General features: G+C 40.4%; 2 protein-coding genes across 5 annotated transcripts; one reads left to right on the top strand and one right to left on the bottom strand.

Moving 5' to 3' along the window:
- Positions 1-2,053: 2,053 nt before the first annotated feature.
- Positions 2,054-3,647, top strand: ZNF485 (zinc finger protein 485). Its single transcript, XM_065919216.1, is given in 6 exon segments — positions 2,054-2,062; positions 2,546-2,763; positions 2,765-2,863; positions 2,865-3,131; positions 3,133-3,294; positions 3,296-3,647. Coding segments are annotated over 6 exon segments (1,107 nt in total).
- Positions 3,648-8,207: 4,560 nt separating this feature from the next.
- ZNF32 (zinc finger protein 32) lies at positions 8,208-12,903 on the bottom strand. 4 transcript variants are annotated; one of them, XM_065922817.1, is made up of 3 exons: positions 12,787-12,903; positions 10,409-10,548; positions 8,208-9,190 (listed from the first exon to the last, which is right to left on the bottom strand). In XM_065922817.1, exons 2-3 carry the CDS (start codon positions 10,476-10,478, stop codon positions 8,397-8,399), a joined length of 864 nt encoding a protein of 287 aa, XP_065778889.1. In that variant the 5' UTR covers positions 10,479-10,548; positions 12,787-12,903; the 3' UTR covers positions 8,208-8,396. The 4 variants fall into 4 exon arrangements, with proteins under 4 accessions (XP_065778889.1, XP_065778891.1, XP_065778890.1 ...); XM_065922819.1 differs by having other exon boundaries at positions 8,208-9,148; XM_065922818.1 differs by lacking the exon at positions 12,787-12,903 and adding an exon at positions 12,587-12,780.
- Between the last annotated feature and the right edge of the window lie 7,209 nt (positions 12,904-20,112).

Genomic DNA, 20,112 nt, shown 5'->3' with positions numbered 1-20,112 from the left:
CGATCCCTTCTAGTCATTAGCCACATTCTCCTCCACCCCTTGAACTAACACCATAATTTATTTTGGCCTGTTTCTTTAACTTTATGTGAATGAAACTATATATACATATACATGGTGTGGCTTTTTATGCATAGCATTTTCTGAGATTCATCCATTTTCATCCATTGTCTTTGTTGTGGATTATTACAATGCATGTTTAAGCATAATTGCTGGGCCCTACCCTCAGAATATTTTATTCATTAGGTCTGAAGTGTGGACTAAAAGTCTACAGGCTCTTAGGTGATGGTGATGTTATTGATCTGGAGACTAGTCTTGTAAAACTAGTCTTGTAGCATATTTCATTATCTCATATTTTAGATGGACGTTTGGGATGTTTCTAGCTTTTAATGCTATGAACGGTCATATATATTATTGCTTGATTCGTATGTAGATACATTTTTTGGGGGGCATGATTCTACCTCGGAGTGGGATTTCTAGTTTATAGGATATGTATGTATCCAACTTTAGCACATAATGCCAGATAGTTTTTCAAAGTTTTGTACCAATTTGCATTTTCACCATCAGTGTGTGAGTACTCATTGTTCTATATCCTTGTCAACTTTTAATATTGTCAGTCCTTTGAAGTTAATTGTTCTTAAGGTCTATTTTGTATCTCATTGTATCTTAATATTCATATCCCTGATATCTAATGAAGTGGAGGACTTTTCAAATGTTTTGACCATTATATGTCATCTTTTATGAAGTATTTATTCAAAAAACTTTGTTGACTATATATGTGTATTCCCTTTCTCCCTGTGGCTTGCTTTTCACTAATAGTGGCCTTTTGATGAATAGAAGCTTTTAATTTTAATGAACTCGTTTCCTTTCTTTTCATTGTGTCTTGTGTACTGTTTTAATAAATCTTGCCTTTCTTCAAGTCATGAAGATAGTCTTCTGTGTTAACTTTTAGAAGCTTTATTGCTTGTCTTTTACTTTTAGATTTATCATCCTCTTACAATTGATTTTCATGCATGCTATGAGGTAGGATTCATGTATACTCCTTCCTCCTCCCCAATATGCCAATGTAAGTTCCTTTTCATCGCTGCTTTGCGATGCTACTTTCGTCATAGAACATGGGTCCTTAAGAGTGCTTTTGTCTTCATACGACTAGTTTGCCTCCGTTTAACCTTTATAATCAGTATCTTGAAATTTTCTCGACCTTAATCACACATTAAATACATATCCCATCAAAGGCCATTTGGGCTGCTTATTACCAGACTTCACCTCCAACTTGCATTTACTTAAAAAAATAAACTTCAGCTCTAGTATTTGATGTATGGAATTTCTTCCCAGGCTAATGAATACAAACATATATATAAATAAAAATGTGTGTATATATGTGTATGTATATCTTTATCTCTGAGCCATTATATGTTGCTTCTCTGCTAAATTCTCACAGAGGAATGTTATTCTGAAATTCTTGGAGATGCACAGTGTTACATTATAATGTTCTCAAATGTACCACCTTTTGGAATCTGTCCTAGTAATCCTGGCTTTGTGATGTATGGTTTTCTCCCCAAAGTTGTGTTTATTCTCATATTTTAATTTTTTTCTTTTCTTTTCTTTTTAGGCTGTGTAGTGTGGCATGTGAAATCTTAGTTCCCTGACCAGGGATCGAACCCATGTCCCCTACAGTGGAAGAGCAGAATCTTAATCACTGGACCTGCAAGGAAGTCCCTATCCTCACATTTTAATCTTTTTTCTATTTTGGTGTTTTCCTATGTTACCTTGCTAACTTTATAACTTCTTAGATGCTCCTTACATTCTTTAAATACATGTTTTTAAAATTAATTAATTTTATTTTCGGCTGTACTGGGTCTTCATTGCTGCATGAGGGCTTTTTCTAGTTGTGGAGAGCAGAGGCTGCTTTCTAGTTGCAGTGCTGGGGCTTCTCATTGCAGTGATGTGTTATGGAGCATGGGCTCTAGGGCACTTTGGCTTCTGTAATTGTGGCGTGGGGGCTCAGTAGTTGTGGCTTGTGGGCTGAAGAGCGTGGGCTCAATAGTTGTGGTATATGGGCTTAGTTACCCCATAGCATGTGGAATCTTCCTGGACCAGGGCTCAAACCTGTGTCCCCTGCTTTGGCATGTGGATTCTTAACCACTGGACCACCAGGGAAGTCGTAAATACAGTATTTATAATATGACTTCCTTCTGTTTCCTTGGGACTTCCCTCGTGGCTCAGATGGTAAAGAATCTGCCGGCAATGCAGGAGACCTGGGTTCAATCCCTGGGTCAGGAAGATCCCCTGGAGAAGGGAATGGCAACCCACTCCAGTATTCTTGCCTGGAGAATTCCAAGGACAGAGGAGCCTGGCAGAATACAGTCCATGGGATTGCAAAGAGTTGGACACAGTGGAGCAACTAACACTTTGTATTTGCTTGGATCCTACTTGCTTCTCCAGTCTTTAATCTTGCCATCTTTTCTTAGCAAGAGTCACAAGTGGAAAGAATTAATATTACATAACCTTTAGCTGTGTAGACCAGAACATTATTATCCATGTGCAGCTTTCATTTTCAGTAATTCAGTATAACATTGAAATTAAAAATTTTTTGGTTCAAGAGTGTGTATTTGAAACAAAGATGTCAGCCCTAAAGCAAAATACTGAGAGATGTGATTTGAGAGAACAGAGTGTCATGATGGTAAGCATCCTGTATTGGGAAGGCAGCAGCTGCACAGAGAAGACACACTATAAATGAGAGGAAAGTGAGAAAGACTTCAAATATTATCCATTAGAGAAATCATACTGATGAGAAACCTCATAAATGTAAAGAATGTGGGATAGCCCTTATGAGCAGCTCATCCCTTTTAAATCATAAAATTCATAGGCAAGAAATCTTACAGATGGGTTAATTGTGGGCAGTTCCTCAGGAATCACACAACATTTGTTAATCATCAGAAAATTCATTTTAAAGAGAAAACACATAAATGCAATGAATGTGGAATGACTTTCAGAAATAATTCTGTCCTTTTAAGTCACCAAAGACTTCATTATATTAGTCAGAAACTCTACAAATATAAAGATTGTGGGAAAGCCTTTGCTCAGAATTCAGGCCTTGCTTGTCATGTGAAAATACATAGTGGAGAGAAGCCTTAAATGTAATGAATGTGTGAAAGCTTTCAGGGATAACTCAGCTATCTTGGAACATCAGGGAATACATACTGGTGAGAAACCATATCCATGTAATGAATATGGAAAATCCTTTAGGAAAATTCCAAGACTTATTAATCATCAAAGAATGCAAACAGGAGAGAAACTATCACTGTAATAAATGTGGAAAATCTTTGAGGTACAGTTTATCCTTTGCTGGACATCAGAAAACTCATAGTGGGAATAAATCCTATCAATATAATGATCGTGGGAAAGCCTTCATGAAGAGCTCAGCCCTTATTGAACATTGGAGAATTCATACTAAAGAAAAACCCTATCACTGTAAGAAATATAAGAAGTCCAGGCATAACTCTGGCCTTGTTGAATATCTGAAAATCCATCCTGGAGAAAAACCTTATGAGTGTAATGAATGTGGGAAGGCTTTCCCTCAGAATTCAGGCCTCAGATGATATAAGAAAACTCATAATAAAATTCAGAATTTGAGCCATCAAATGTAGTTTGGTAAATCATGCAGAGATAGTTTATTCCTTTTTGACCGTGAAAGAGGAGACATTCAGTAAATTACATACTTAACAAATATATTCTGTGACCCACTGTCCTGGAAGATGTCTCACTAGTGACGATACTCATTGTAGTTTATACTACTAATCTGGTTTATACTAGTGAAATATTTGAAGAACTTAAATGTCTATATGGAAACATTTACTACAGAATGCTATGTAGCAAGTGAAAAGAATGAGGCAGAGCTCTATTTACAATCAGAAACACCTACATGATACCTTGTTAAGCTAAACAAGCAAGTTGCAAAAAATTACATTGTATAAATGGCCATATTACCCAAAGCAGTCTACAGATTTAATGCAATCTCTACCAAATTACCCATGACATTTTTCACAGAACTAGACAAGTAATCCTAAAATTTACATACAACCACAACAGACTCAGTATTGTGAAAGCAATCTTGAGGAAAAAGAACAAAGTTGGAGGCATAACTCCCAGACTTCATACAGTACAACAAAGCTACAGTAATCAGAACAGAACGGTGTTGGCACAAAAACAGGGGTCAGTGGAACAGACTAGTGAGCCTGGAAATAAATACAGCTATTGTCAATTAACCTTTATCAAAGGAAATAAGAATGTACAGTGGAGAGAAGAGTCTGCTTCGCAAGTGGTGTTGAGCAAGCTGCACAGTTGCATGCAAATCAATGAAGTTAGAACACTCTCTCATTCTATACACAATAATAAACTCCAGATTGCTTAGAGACTTCAGTGTAAGACGTAACATCGTAAAAATCCCAGAAAAGAACATAGACAAAACATTCTCTGATATAGTAATATTTTCTTAGGTCAGTCTCCCAAGGAAAAATAAATAAAAGGAAAAACAAGCAAATGGGATCTAATCAAACTGCACAGTAAAGGAAACTAAACAAAAGGAAAAACAATGTATGGACTGGGAGAAAATATTTGCAAATGAAATGACCAATAAGGGCTTAATTTCCAAAATATATGAACAGTTCATACAGCTCAATAAAAAGTAAAAGCCCAATCAAAAAGTGGACAGGAAACCTAAATAGATATTTCTCCAGAGAAGACATCTAGATGGTCAACAGGCACGTTAAAAGATGCTCAGCATTGCCATTTATTGGAGAAATGCAAATCAAAAATACTGTATATACATATATATGTGATAAGTGAATCACTTTTGTTGTACAAAGCAGGAAATCTCTAGCATGAAACTTTGCAAACCACTTTTGAAACAGTTGGTCACAACATCTCCAAACTCTACAATTTATTTTTGGAATTCAGTTTCATTTTTACCATTCTTGAAATAATAAAGCATAAAATGCTGAAAAAGTTGCTATTTTCTTCTGTCTTCAATATTAAAATGGCTACACAAAAACTCACTGATGTTGACAAGTTTTTAAATAATGCATACTGATATGACAGCTATCACTATACAGTCTAATAAAATTGTTTTGAATGAAGTTACAGACAACTAAAGCACTACTAGATCCATCTTATGGGAAAAACCAAACAAACTTTTTGGCCAACTCAGAAACTTCTTTATTTTATTATTTGGATTGCATCTGTGTTAGCTGATCTAAACCTTACCTCCTATTTTGTCAAAGGGAATGTTTATTTTTAAACCTTAAGCTTTCCTGTGAACCATAAATCATAGTTTCCTTTTTTTATTTTATCAGTATTAAGTTGCTCCCCAGATTTTTCATTTTTTCAAAATAGTTTATCCTTAAGAAATATCTTTTTTTTTTTTTTTAAACCATTCAAAATTTATTCTCCAACAGACAGACAGCATCAGCAGGTAAAAACTACAGGGGTTTCTCCATAGATATCTTAACTAATACTGCTGTATAGCAAATAACCTGAAAGTTTAGTGGTGTAAAAACATAACCTTTAATTTTTTGCATGATTTTGTGTGTATGGAAGTTGGCAAGAAAGTTCTAACTAGCGGGTTTGTCATCTAGTTTTCATGAGGTGTCATCTGGGGCTTCAGTCAGTCTGTAGATTCTCCTGGGCTAGGCATCTACTATGGCTCACTCACATGGCTGAGAGTTCATGCTGAGTGTTGGGAAGTAAGGTGAACCTGTCCACTGGAGCACTTACATACTGTTTGTCCAGCAGAGTGGCCTTGAGATAATTGGAGTTTTTTACTTAGCACCTGGTTGTCTCCAGAGTAGGTGTCCTGAGAATCATGCAGAACTTTTCAGACTTTTAAAGGGCTTTTTAGACCTATTCTGGGAAGTCATGTAGCATCACTTCTACCTTGTTTCATTGTTTGAAGCTGTCACAGGCCTACCTGGATTTAAGGGGAGATGATATGGACATGAGATGGGTATCAAAGAACTGGGCAATGTTTTAAAATTACTTTATTATTAAACTTTACATACACTATACTTTATATATAAAGTGTACTTTACATACGTACATGCATGCATAGATTCTTTTTTTTTTTTAATTTTATTTTATTAGTTGGAGGCCAATTACTTCACAACACATGCATAGATTCTAAGTGTTAAGTTCAATCAGTTTTGACAGCTGTATAGACCCATGCATCTATCACCTGAAGAAAGAATAGAATATTTTTTCTTTGTGAGCTTGTCTTGTGCTTCTTTCAAGTAAGGCACCCCCCATCCATGTCCATAGAGGCAACCACTGTTTGACGTGTTTTAACACAGATTAGTTTTTTCTGTTCTGTGAAATCATATAAATGGAATTATATATTTGTATGTGTATGTTTGGGTTCTTTTACTCAACACAAATTGAGTTTTTTTCTATGTTATTGCATTTATCAGTTTTAAATTGCTGAGTGGTATTTTATTATATGACTGTACCATTGTTTATTACCTCACTTGTTAGGGGACCTTTGGGCTGTTTTCAGTTATAAATAAATGAGGATGATATGAACATTTTTATATGCATCTTCAAATATTATCAGGGTACTTTAGGAGCAATATTGTATTACTTTTGAAACCCAAGGGGCATCCCTGGTGATTCAGTGGTAAAGAATCCGCCTGCCAGTGCAGGAGATGTGGGCTTGATCCCTGGATGGGGAAGATCCCCTAGAAAAGGAAATGGCAATGATATTCTTGCTTGGGAAATTCCATGAACAGGGCATCCTGGTGGGCTGCAGTCCTTAGGGTTGCAAGAGTTGGACATGACTGAGTGACTAAACAACAATGCAAACTCATAGTGTTTCTATGTTCAAAGATCTTTTGATAAAATTTACCTATTTTCTGTCAAGTTTCTTGGGATTAAGGAGCCTCCAGCCTATTAGGATTACTAGAGGGAACCTATTGGAGAAGGAAATGGCAACCCACTCCAGTATTCTTGCCTGGAGAATCCCAGGGATTGGGGGAGCCTAGTGGGCTGCCGTCTGTGGGGTCGCACTGAGTTGGACACGACTGAAGTGACTTAGCAGCAGCAGCAGCAGAGGGAACCTATAGTTTATAAGAACCTACAGTTTATAGGATAAAGAAAGAATGAGAATCTTATCAAGAAAACCATTCTATTTACATCATTTATCATTTTAATTACATAAAAGCTCACAATGAAAATGTAGAGATAGCTAAAGTTAAAAAACAGAAACGGAAATTCTCCCTTAAAAGTAACTTTTCTCTAATATTCCTCAAATTTCATCTACTAGAGGTTAAAAAAAGTTAATAGATTATCCTTTCAAATTTTCTTCCAGTGAGTACATGCATGTGTGCAGGAAGAGGGCTGTGTTGTTAGAGGACTGGATCTTCATTATTGACTACAAATCTGCTCAGTAATGAGGACACTTATGCCCTTACTGGGCTTCCCAGGTGGCCTAGTTGGAAAGAATCTGCCTGCCAATGCGGGAGATGCAAAATAGGTTTGATCCCTAGGTTGGGAAGATCCCCCAGAGGAGGAAATGGCAACCCGCTCCAGTATTCTTGCTTGGAAAATTCCAAGGACAGAGGAGCCTGGCAGGCTACAGTCCTAGGGGTCGCAGAGTCAGACACAACTGAGTGACTAAGTGCACACACACATGCCCTTACTGGGCGACTCTGAGATATTGCTACTGCTGCCAAAAAGGAATGAAAGTCATCGTATCTCTTCCCAAACTGTAGATACTTTTCTGCTCTTTGGCTATAGGCAACTAATCTCTATCCTAGTTAGGAGTGGAAGACTGAAGTGAACCACAGTGCAGACTTGGAAGGGATCCTGTTTTGTAAGGAAAGTTTAGGGTCTCTGCTACGAACATGGGTGACTTGTTAGAATATGCTCTTGAGCCTATTATCCAGATAACACAGTGTTCAATATGAAGGATTATTAGATTTGCCTCATAAATTCTGCCCCACCGGTCTTGAATGTAAAACAAAATTAATTTGAATATGTAGAGAAAAAAGAATCTTGGGACTGGTAAGGGGCTGGATTTTTTGAATAGGCCGATGGTGTCAATTGCAAATATAAAACCTGTATCTGCTACATATATCTCCAACTGTGTACTAAGTTAATGGAGGTACCTTAGGAAATCAAGTCAAAATAAATGGACAGAAATTATGAACCATACGTGATAATGATAATAAACAAGACATTTATTTTTCATACTCATTTGGGGGGAAAAAAGAAAACTCAGTTTGCTCTACCCAGTGATGGTCTTTCTGAAGGAGTCTCCATTCATTCCATAAAATTGGATAGGCTGTTTAATCTCAGGTGATTTTATCCTGTTAATTCATAAAGAGAACTTCCTCTGAAGAGAGTGGTTACAAGGTGAGCCTTTGTGAGCAGCTTCGCTGGTGCACAGCCAGACTCCCTCTCTGAGTGAAGCTTTTCCCACACTGGCCACACAGATAGGGTGTCTCTCCTGTGTGGATTTTGCCATGCAGAACACAGTTCCCCCTGGTGTGGAAACTCTTCCTGCATTGTGCACAGGCATAGGGTTTCAGGCCTGTGTGGACTCTGATGTGAACAATTAAGCTTCCTTTCTGACTGAAGGCTTTTCCACACTGATCACATCTATAGGGCTTCTCACCACTATGAACTCTTCTGTGAACAGCAAGGTTACTTTGATTCCTGAAGCTTCTCTGACAAATAGCACACTCATAGGGTTTCTGTCCCGTGTGGAGTCTTTCGTGAACGGCCAGACTCCCTCGTTGACTAAAGCTTTTCCCACACTCCTTGCACTGATAGGGCTTCTCTCCTGTGTGTATTCGTTGATGTGTAACAAGATTGCCTTTGGCCCTAAAGCTTTTTCCACAATGGGTACACTCAAAGGGCTTCTGACCAGTGTGGATTCTCTCATGTAATGTTAGACTACCCTTCTGCCTGAAGGATTTTCCACATTCCTGGCACTCATAGACCCTCTGTCTCACTCCAGGTGGATCTTCCTGTAGTGTCTTAGAATCTGGGGATTTTTGTTCCAGCTTCTCTCTTCTGAAAGAATTCTGGAAATCCCAGCTTGAGGATCCTGTGGCCTCAGAGTGATCATATTTTTGGTGGGCTTCTGTCATCACATCTGGTAAAATGAGAGGGAAGTCATGTAAGATGCACCAATATGCTGAGTGAGAAGAACAGGGAAAAAAGAAACAATGCTTTGAGTGCTTATTATGTGCCAAATAGTATACTATAAACTTTGCATAGATAATTTAATCCTGAAAACAATCTTTTGTTACAGTTAAGAAATGAATGTATAGGGCGGTTATCAAAGATCGCTTCTAGGTAAGCACAGAATTAGGACTCAGACACAGGCACGCTCTGTAGCAGTGTACTGCCTCTAAATTTAGTTTAATTTAGCTTCCCAAATAGTCTTGTGTATAGACATGATTATCTCCATTTTACAGATAAGAAAACAAGCCAGAAAAATAAAACTATATACGATCACATTTAGTCCCATACTGAAGTTTTATCTGACACCAAGACAGGTGTGGATCCAGGCTGTATGGGGCCTAACGTTTTAAATTTTGGAGAGATTCCCATTAAAAAGCAATATAACAGTAGGGATAGGACCTTAAAGAGACCAGTGTAAGGGAAAGCTCCTGAAGCTTAAGTTTTGTAGGCTTCATGAGAAATCCACCTCTGCTCTAGTCTGCTCTCCTTAACAGTGGAGTAGAGTAGGCCTATGATGTCAGGATATGTTTAGCAGAATCCTGGATATTTTACATCTATTAATTTTAATCACTGCAAACCTGCAAGATAGAACTTATTGTCCCATTTTGCAGATGAAGAGCCTGGAGCTCAAGAAGGTTAAATAACTTGTCTAATACCACAGATCCAGTCATGGCAATCATAGAAGTTGATCTAAGGAATTTTTCCCTTTAAAATCCATGCTGTTTCAATCTGCTAAGCTATGGTGAAACTGAAGTCAGTTTTGGTTTGGAAGTTTTTCTCAATCCTTCCTATGCAGATATTGACAGTATTTCCCAATATTACCCTGTATATGAACCTCCTACGCACTTTAAATATGAGTCCATTCATCACTAGTTTTTTGGAGTCATCCTAGGTAGATTTCAACTTATTCCTCTGTCTTACCATTGCTCATTCAGTGATTGTGCTGAGATTTAAAACTGCTCATTCATTTTCTCAGATACTACCTCCATATCAAAACTGTTCTCTTGCTGTTTCTAACTCGAGCTTGTAGGCTTTCCCTGTAACCCCTAAAAATAGTGAGTTTCACCAAAGGAACATCTTCTCTGCATCCCCAGCCTGTTGTCCAGTGGTGAGAACAGGGACACTGATTATTGTGACTTGAGGGCATCCCAGCAATCAACAGACTCACTGAAAAAGGCTACATTCTGGGCATATCTTCCATGACAGTCCAGCAGGGTAGCTGCTGGAAATCCAAACATGTCCACTCCTGCTGTATGAGCTTAATCACCACCTCTTCGTATGATTCTTCCATGGGCTGTACTTGAGTACCTAGGGAGGGAAAAACAAAAACAGAACAACAAAAACAGGAATGGATAAGAGAATTGGTAAGTGAGAAGAACAGTCAACAGGAGCTCTGGTTTTGGGGTATGAGTGAATGGAGGAAATCTTGTTTGCCTAATGTAATACCAGTCATCTATAACATAACTGCAAAATGGGCCAAGAGGTACCATAGCTACTTATAAATGAGTCCAGGAGGAAGCAAGAGGTGCAAAAGCAGAGAAAACAAAAAGCCAAACATGTTTCTTTTCCTGCCAATGCCAAGAAAATGGTCCTTACTATTTGTACCTTAGCTTTTGCATGGGATTGGAATCTTCCACTTCCTTCCCCTGCCTAACTGTCTGCTATTTTATCCTCCAAGCTTCCAGAGAAATTCAGACTATAAAAAACAACATTTCAGCCTTAATAATTGGTTCTGTAATTGAAATGTCTCTGACTTTCCTCTCCAGTCCCCTCTAGATTGTTAGGACAGAACAAGAGCTTTCATATTTCCTTTTAGCACTTCTTTGGAGGCTCTTCAAGATATGAGAATGCTAGTTCTGAGAAAGCATACTTGTCAATTCTTGGAAAAAGAACTACTTCAGATTCCAAATCCAAGTAACTTGCCCCAAGTCCCAGAGCGAGTATGGAGTCAAGGTGGAGCAAAGATTCAAATCCAAGACTTCTTGGATCCAAAGCCTATGTCTAGACAATTCTTTACTTTCTCATCACTAAAAAGTGAATGGAACAGAGTTTGACCAGACTACTATTCTTCCAGATCCTAGGAATCCTCCTACTCCATAATATCATTTTCTATTTTGGGGGGAATATTCTTATTTCAGGACCCTAATTACTGAATTCTTACACTTAATGCAGTGGTTCAGTGTGTATAATCTTTGTTTCCCTCTAACATATCCCCTGAAAATGCTGGCCTTCTGATTTAATGAAATTAGCAGTGTGATGCTACAGTTCTTTGTTAACCCAAGCATCTGGTCTTCGTGACAGCTGCATCTTCTGTTACATGTTGTGATGACTGCAGAGGCATTAAAAACTCTTATTTGAAAGACTCAGCTCCAGTTTGCATTGCAAGCCACAGAGCAATGCCCTATTGGTGTCATGACATCATAGCACCATTCACTTGGAAGTGCTAGGTGTTACTGATCAACCACACATCCACCAAGAGTCACTGAAAAGTACATAGGTACCTGCTGCCTGAGGCTGGACCCTGTCCTTGGTGAGTCAGCAAAGAGTTTGCTCAGAACACCTTGGGTAGAATTTTCAGCTGTGCCTCTCCACAGGCTGTGAGATATTCAAATAACAGCTCAGCTATGTTTCAAGAACCTCCTGATTAATGAAGGGAAATTGCCATATTTTTCTCCATAGATTCCACAGGTGTGTGGAATCAAATTCCTGAAGATTCTGTAGAAAGACACTTTATAATAGGAAATAGTGCTTTTTCCTATCAAAAACGCCATTATATCCTGCTCACAATGAGGCCACGAGAGACGAATCCTACCCTCTGTCTCCCCTTAAATGACACTTGGGAAGTAACCAAACAGCCCTGACCTCTCACTCACTTAATAAATGCTGTAATATCAAGTAGCTTCTGGGAGACTCAGAGAGTCAAACGTGAAAGGCCTCTGACATGACCTAACAGACTTAAGGCCTAAAGGTGAGAGTCCTCAGTGAAGGACCAGGACAGGGGGAACTCTGCTGTATCCGGGGCATAGTTTCAGGACTAGGAGATTCTGGGGAGGGGTGATTATTTTCCCCGCACACCGGAATTCACTTTGTCCTTTCCTATTTCCCTACTCAGAGGAATTTGTTTTTTCTTTCACCCAGCCTAGAGACTGCATTTCCCGTCTCCATCTTCTGAAGCCCTCCTCGCGGGCCCAGAGGCACACCTGCCTGTGGTCCCTCCCCCGTCTCCAGGTGCGGGGCCTTCCCGCACTCCCGGCCCTGCCTTGCGGCAGACGGGCCCCTGCTCCTCCCGACAGACTCTCTGCCATTCCCCGCCTCAGCGATTTCCCCACCCGGACCCGCGCCGGACCTCAGCACCCCGCTCTCCGGTCCAGCTAGACCTTTTCTTGCGGGCCGCAGACCTCTCGCCTCGCAGCTGGCCTCTCTGGGGAGGCTCCAGGCTGGTCAGGCCTGCTCAGGGACGCGAGGGGGTGGGGGTCGGAGGCGGCGGCCTGAAGGCGGGGCCCTGCCTTGTCTGGGTGTATTGACCCAGCCAGCGGCCTCACTCACCACAGCCGCGCGCGCCCGCAGACAGACAAAGGCCGACACCCAGCCCTTAGGAACGCCGGCGTGAGTGGACCGGACTACAGCTCCCAGGAGGCTCCGCGCGAGCCCCAGCCCCGTGCTTTGGCGGCCCCGGCTTCCCCGAGCACTGTGGGAAACGTAGTTCGGCGATGCGACCCTCTCGGCGGGTCTAGGCGAGCGCTGGGCGCTGGGGTCACTCCTGTTTGGACCGAGTCAGAGGCGCAGACTTGTTCGTGGTCGTAGAGCGACGACCAAGAGCGCCAAATGGCCACTCAGATTAGCTATGCATGGGATGGCAGCTTGGTGAAGCCATCCTCCGAGCCAGGGGTCTAGCATGGCATTGTGGAAGGAAACAGAGTTGGGAAGAAATGAGTTGATAAAGCCTGGGGTGCTTAGGGTTTTATGGCGAGCAGTTCCCTGAGCCAAGACTAACTGTTCTGAAATTAGAGTTCTGAGGCAAGGAGCAAATATTTCAAGCGAAGTCTGTGGGAGAAGAGAATTTGAAACACCACTGGAGAATTCCAAGACGTAGTGTCGGGGGAGTGTCTAATTTCCTTGGTTCTGTCTCCTGGCAACAAATATTTGAAGTGATGGACGGACCAGTGTTACAGGTCCATGTTACAGCTAAGTTTTATTTAGAGAGTAAAGGAAAATACAGCTTCCAGGCATGAGGCCATGCCGACCCAAAAGACAGAAGAGAGGCCCCCAGGCCCAATTTTGGCCCCTCTTTTTATATGTTTTTTTCTCCTCCCCCTGAGCCTTCCCTATGTAAACTGAGCTAGCCAGGAGGGCTGTTCGTTTTACCTGTGGTTGTCACTCCGGTCCTCGGACCTTCCCTTGTTCTTCTTTCCCGGGTTTTCCCCTTCCTTGTCCTTTAACCACCGCCATTCTGGACTCCTTTTTCCTATTCTGACTACTTAACAGTAGGAAAGGAAGGTAGTTCAATCTGGTGGAGAGCTATGCCCTTCAGATACTGTCAGTGAGAATTTCCATCCGAAATAACTGGTAAGAGATCAGGTTTGGATTTGTCTCGAATTTGCTTGTCAGCTCCATCAGTGACTAGCAGCAGAATTCTGAACAGGTTTCTTACCTGGTGGGGAACCAAGGCTAGGATCAGGTGGCAGCTCCAGTGGCTAGGTGAAGTCTTCTTGAAAGGGTCAGGGTCCTGGCTAGCCTCCTCCCCCAACCCCATCATATTGCTTCAGAGCAAAGGCAGGTTAGTATGTGAGTCAACTCAGAAAAAAACAATCATTCTGCATGTACCCCATGAATTATGGAGAGAAAAGAGTATTTTCTAGGGTAATAAATAGATTTTTTTCTTAACTGACTATGTGTCTGAAGCATTGACGAATTGTAAGCCCTAAAAATTACTCTTGTTTAAAATCCTAAAAGATGATGCTGTGAAAGTGCTGCACTCAATAGACCAGCAAGTTTGGAAAACTCAGCAGTGGCCACAGGACTGGAAAAGGTAAGTTTTCATTCCAATCTCAAAGAAAGGCAATGCTAAAGAATGTTCAAACTACCACCCAATTGCACTCATCTCACATGCTAGCAAAGAAATTCTCAAAATTCTGCAAGCTAGGTTTCAACGGTATGTGAACCAAGAACTTCCAAATGTTCAAGCTGGATTTAGAAAATGCGGAGGAACCAGAGATCAAATTGCTGATATTTGTTGGATCATAGAAAAATAAGAGAATTCCAGAAAAACATCTACTTCTGCTTCATTGACTATACTAAAGCCTTTGACGGTGTGGATCATAACAAACTGTGGAAAATTCTTCAATAGATGGGAATATCAGACCACCTTACCTGAGAAATCTGTATGCAGATCAAGAAGCAACAGTTAGAACTGGACTTGGAACAATGGACTGGTTCCAAATTGGGAAAAGGCATGTCAAGGCTGTATGTTGTCACCTTGCTTATTTAACTTATATGCAGAGTACATCATGTGAAATGCTGGACTGGATGAAGCACAAGCTGGAATCAGGATTGCAGGGAGAAATATCAACAACCTCAGATATGCAGATGACACTACCCTTATGGCAGAAAGTTCGGAGAAACTAAAGAACCTCTTGGTGAAAGTGAAAGAGGAGAGTGAGAAAGCTGGCTTAAAACTCAACTTTCAAAAAGTTAAGATCATGGCATCTGGTCCCATCACTTCATGGCAAATATGGGGAAATAGTGGAAACAGTGACAGACTTTATTTTTTTTGGTCTCCAAAATGACTGCAGATGGTGACTGCAGCCATGAAATTAAAAGACCCTTGCTCCTTAGAAGGAAAGTTATGACAAACCTAGAGAGGATATTAAAAAGCAGAGACTACTTTGCTGACAAGGGTCCATCTAGTCAAAGCTATGGTTTCTTCAATAGTCATGTATGGATGTGAGAGTTGGACCATAAAGAAATCTGAGTGCTGAAGGATTGATGCTTTTGAACTGTGTGTGGAGAAGACTCTTGAGAATCCCTTGGACTGCAAGGAGATCAAACCAGTCCATCCTAAAGGGAATCAGTCCTGAATATTAATTGGAAGAACTGATGCTGAAGCTGAGGCGCCAATAGTTTGGCCCCTAATGTGAAGAACTGACTCACTGGAAAAGACCCTGATGCTGGGAAAGATTGAAGGCAGGAGAAGGGGACAACAGAGGATGAGATGGTTGGATGGCATCACGGACTTGATGTACATGAGTTTGAGCAAGCCCCAGAAGTTGGTGAAGGAGAGGGAAGCCTGGCATGCTGCAGTCCACGGTGTCACAAAGGACATGTGACATGTGACATGACTGAGCTGAACTGAAGAATCACTCAGTACATGGGGAAAGAGCTCTTTTTTTCATGGGATGTCTCTGAAGGGCCACTCAGACACGCAGTCAAATCCTTGGCCCTGTTTTATGATACTGGGAGGGGGCAAGGGTTGATTTTGAGAAGCTGTGAGATAAAGCCTTTCTTAAATGCCTTAGGCCACCTTCAAATGTAATTTTATAGGATCCTGGCCTCTGAGAGGGAATTTGAACAGGGATGACTGGCATTAAAGTTCATGGTGACTGAGACTGCTTGGCTTCCTCCCCCTTGGAACGGCCCTTGTTTTCCTTCATCCTGGAGCTCTCCTCAGTGTACTTCTCTCTAGGCTCCCTGCTCCAGAGCCCCCACTCAGAGACTATCCTGTTGAATGGGGGGTTTCACAAGGAATGCTTCCTTTTGCTAGATCCGTGTTCTCTACCAAAAAGCCACCTGTTAAACAAAACATTTAATTTAACACAGTGTACAAAGTGTAATAAGTTGATGCTTAAATGTTAGTTATTACTATTACTAACAACACATCATTACGTATGTTCTTTGAACTTGTATGTCCTGAGCCCTTTTTAAATGTCAGGTACTGTGCTGGGTTTTGGGGACACAAATGTCAACAAGACAGACTCCCTTCTCCTAGGAAGGGAGCTGACAGTCTAGTTGAGAAGAATGCACCCCCTTCCTCCAAACCTGGGCCAGCAGCTGTCTCACAGAGAATTTCCTGCAGGAGAAACTACCCTGTAGGCCCCACTCCCCAAAGACCTCTCAGCGTGAACACGGGGCTCCCTGTGGTGCCCCCTTCATTACTTGTTCCAGCGTCAGAGAGAGAAAAGGGTAGAGCATTAGGGGGCTGGCACAATCACCGCTCTTTTTTTTCTTCTACACAGCCACAGATACTTAATTTTCAAAGCCCAGTTTAACTGGCCCAAAGCAAGGGCCAGTTCTTGCACCTGATTGAATGATGCCGTATGAGTGTCTCTGCTCCCCTTTCTCCCAAGGCTGTGTCAGTAAGACTGTGTGTGTCACCCCCAGGCCTGGGAGTCATTTTCCCTGCTGATAAACAGCACCCAGCACCTAGAAGTCCTGTCAGTTCTGTTGAGGTCAGGATCAGCTGTGGTTGTTGGGACATTTCAGTCCCTATTATGAAAGTAGATGACAAATCTTTGTGGGAAAAGGTGACTATAAAGGGGGAATGGTCACCTTTCTCAACAAATCTTCAGGTATCTCAGGAAAGTAGACACATTGAATAGAATGTAGAGGGGAAAGCAGTTAGGAATGGAGTTGATGAGACCCATGTGAGACCCACCCACCATCCCCTTGACACACACTTAGCAGTCTTTACCCAGATCCTATACTGCCTGCATCTTAGGACATACACTCAACAGGGAGGAGGGAAGCTGGGTGAGGGTGTCAGCAATGTAAATTTTAAAAATTGTCAAAAAACTTATTCTTTTGCTTCACACACATTTCAAAACACTATAGAGGACCAACAGTTCAATAACTGATGCTATGACAAAAGGCAAACCATTTGGCAAAAAAAGGTAAATGTTTATGTAACTCCTATCCTTCAGATGGATTACATGTAAAATGTAAAAGCCAGATATATAAAAGACCCAGAAGAATGTATGGTTTAATATTTAAAATCTTGGCATAGGAAAGGTTTCCTTAACCATGGTAACAAAGGCAGAAACAATTAAGAATAAATTGCTGGATTTGACTCCATTAAAATTCAATAGCTATGTGTCAGCAATATCATTAAATGAAGTTAACACATGCTAGGAAAATATTAATAATTGTCATATTTAAAGAGACCGCACAAATCAATAAGAGAAAGAAAACATTTCAATGGAAATTTGGCAAAGGATAGCAATTCATACATACATAAAAATAGAATTCAGGAAAAATACTCAGACCTTATTAATTTTTGGAAGTACTAATTGAAACAAAGAAAACTTTCCCCTATAGCTAATGAATGGCAAAGTATTGCAAAGAGGACTAGGGAAATAGAGATTTTTCATCCCTGTGTTAATTGAGACAGTCGTTCTGATTAGATATTTGCTAATATGTATCAAAAAGTCCTAAAAATATACATTTGACTGCTACAGATTTTTTTTCCTTAGGAAAAGGGAAAATGAAATAATTGTGTCTTAAATATGAAATGAAAGCTATAGAATTCTGCAGTAAATTCTAAAGTGAATTATTGACATGGAAAGGATTCCTGGTTCCTTTGAAGGGAGGGACTGCCCCAGAAGCTTTCATGAGATGGCATGATGCTCAAGGAAAGGTAAGGGTTTCTTTTGCTGCCATATTCTCAACAAAGTCCTTTGGTCCATAGTGGTAGAATGAGGATTTGCCCTCCTGGAGGAGTTTATCAGAATAATTTTCACTATGCCACAAGTCTGTGTTTACTCTAGCCCCCATGAGAAATGCAACCACCTAATGAGTCCCCATCTCATCCCACTACTCCGTTCATTCACTGAACTAACCAGTCTTCCCATCCCCCTGAAACCATCACACTAGGTCCAACATGGAGGCCAGTGCTGGGGGGAAAGCTGGCTTTCTTTCATACCACTCCTGCTCAGTGGGCAGGCGTGAGTAGCTGAACTGACCAGAAAGAAAGGGGTCTGTGATTTAGTGCAATTCTCTGGAGGGTTGTTAGTACCTTGATTAGAGCCATGCAAGTCTCTTGACCTGCCAGGTATTTCTCAGAGCTGGACGTCATCTTGGCCTCTCCTTGGACAAGCCATTCCTGTTCTCTGCAGGTACTGCTGTCTCCTTGCACAATTATGTCTTCTGTTTGATCTCACTACTCTTACCTCTTATAAATTCAGGACACTAATAATTTGGGCTTAATAATGCCTTGTGTGTGCCTCTTAGCTTTCGTAACCTCAAAATTCCTTCAGCTGTTCAAGTAGAAATTATTTATCATTCAGTTCAGTTCAGTCACTCAGTCATGTCCAACTCTTTGCGACCCCATGGACTGGGGCACGCCAGGCTTCCCTGTCCATCACCAGTTCCCAGAGCCTACTCAAACATTGAGTTGGTGATGCCATCCAACCATCTCATTCTCTGTCGTCCCCTTCTCCTCCTGCCTTCCAATCTTTCCCAGCATCAGGGTCTTTTCCAAAGAGTTGGTTCTTCGAATCAGGTGGCCAAAGTTTATCCTTAAGGGAGCTATTTATGCACACTTCCAATATTTTTAAATTCTTGCCACTTATTTCTAGCATGTAACTAGCTGTGCCTTTTGACGGAATTGCTTATAAGCCAGAAGATGGGAGGGAAATTTTGTAGTGAGAACTGATGCCCCGCACTTAGTATATATTTGCATGTTTCCAGGGTTATGGGCCTGGCCATCATTTCCTGCTGAGCCTTTCATGTATAGAACTGATTATTTTGTTTGGTATCATTTAGTGGGGCTGCCGTAAGTTCCTTTTAGGATACAGAGGCTGCTTGACACAAAAAGAGGAGGTGCCCTTTGTTGTGTGTGTGAGAGTTATCCTCTCACAATGGTCCTTCTGAGTAAGTGTCATGGGGGAGCACAGCCCATTATGTAGGGAGGCCTCCCAAGCAACGAGAAGGTTAAGATGTGAATGCGACTGCAGGTGGGAGCTTAGCTGCTCAGGTTATCTGTTATATTTGAAACAAAGACATAGCATTTAGAATTAAGGAATATTTGACAAAATATGCTCTTCAGAAACTTGTTTACCGTGATCAATTTATATTAAGTCAAAAAGTAAGTATAGATTATAAAACAATAAAATAGAATTAACTGATAGAGTCTGAGCTCTAGAGCTTCCTAGAGTCTGAAATCTTTACAAAGTGTTATAATTCATTATGATATAAAAGAATAAATACATTACAAAAAATGAAGAAAAATCTTACAGGCAATGACCCCTTTCCCAATTTAGCAAGACTAGTAACAATGAATGCTTCTATAGGAGTTACAAAACTGTGCCATTTAAAACTTGTTCAGTTATTTCTTAAGTAACAATTGGTCAGAGTGGAAAACTAAAGAATATAGCAACATAATGTTTATTAAATAACAACTGAATTAACAACATATAAAATTATGTAAAATTTTGTAGTGTTTATCAAAGCAATACTCAAGAGAAAATTCACATAATGTATTTTATCCTTGATAAAGAAAAAAGAAAGGAAGAAAAAATTCAATTTACATTACTTGGAAAGGGTGACTCAAAGATGTGTAAGACAAAAATAATATTAATAAAAAGAGAAATAAATTAGATAACACAAAAGATAAAAGTTATAAACCCCCAAAAACACAACTCAGTAAAAAATCTGATGAAGAAAAACAGATCAATATGTAAAAACAATACTTAATTAGGAAAGAGTATGGCAAAGATAATACAAGCTGGAATCAAGATTGCCAGGAGAAATATCAATAACCTCAGATATGTGGATGACACCACCCTTATGGCAGAAAGCGAAGAACTAGAGAGCCTCTTGATGAAAGTGAAAGAGGAGAATGAAAAAAATTGGCTTAAAACTAAACATTCAGAAAACTAA

Source organism: Muntiacus reevesi, chromosome 2 (assembly GCF_963930625.1).
Source record: "Muntiacus reevesi chromosome 2, mMunRee1.1, whole genome shotgun sequence".
NCBI lineage: Eukaryota > Metazoa > Chordata > Mammalia > Artiodactyla > Cervidae > Muntiacus > Muntiacus reevesi.
The sequence above is the reverse complement of the archived record's forward strand: the minus strand, read 5'-3'. Positions and strand labels throughout refer to the sequence as shown.

Excerpts from the sequence above, each read along its gene's own strand:
- ZNF32 (XM_065922817.1), bottom strand. The coding sequence starts at position 10,478 with ATGTTTGGATTTCCAGCAGCTACCCTGCTGGACTGTCATGGAAGATAT. Across the intron at positions 9,191-10,408 it reads CCAGAATGTAGCCTTTTTCA|CATATTGGTGCATCTTACAT; the intron begins GTGAGTCTGTTG and ends CTTCTCACTCAG.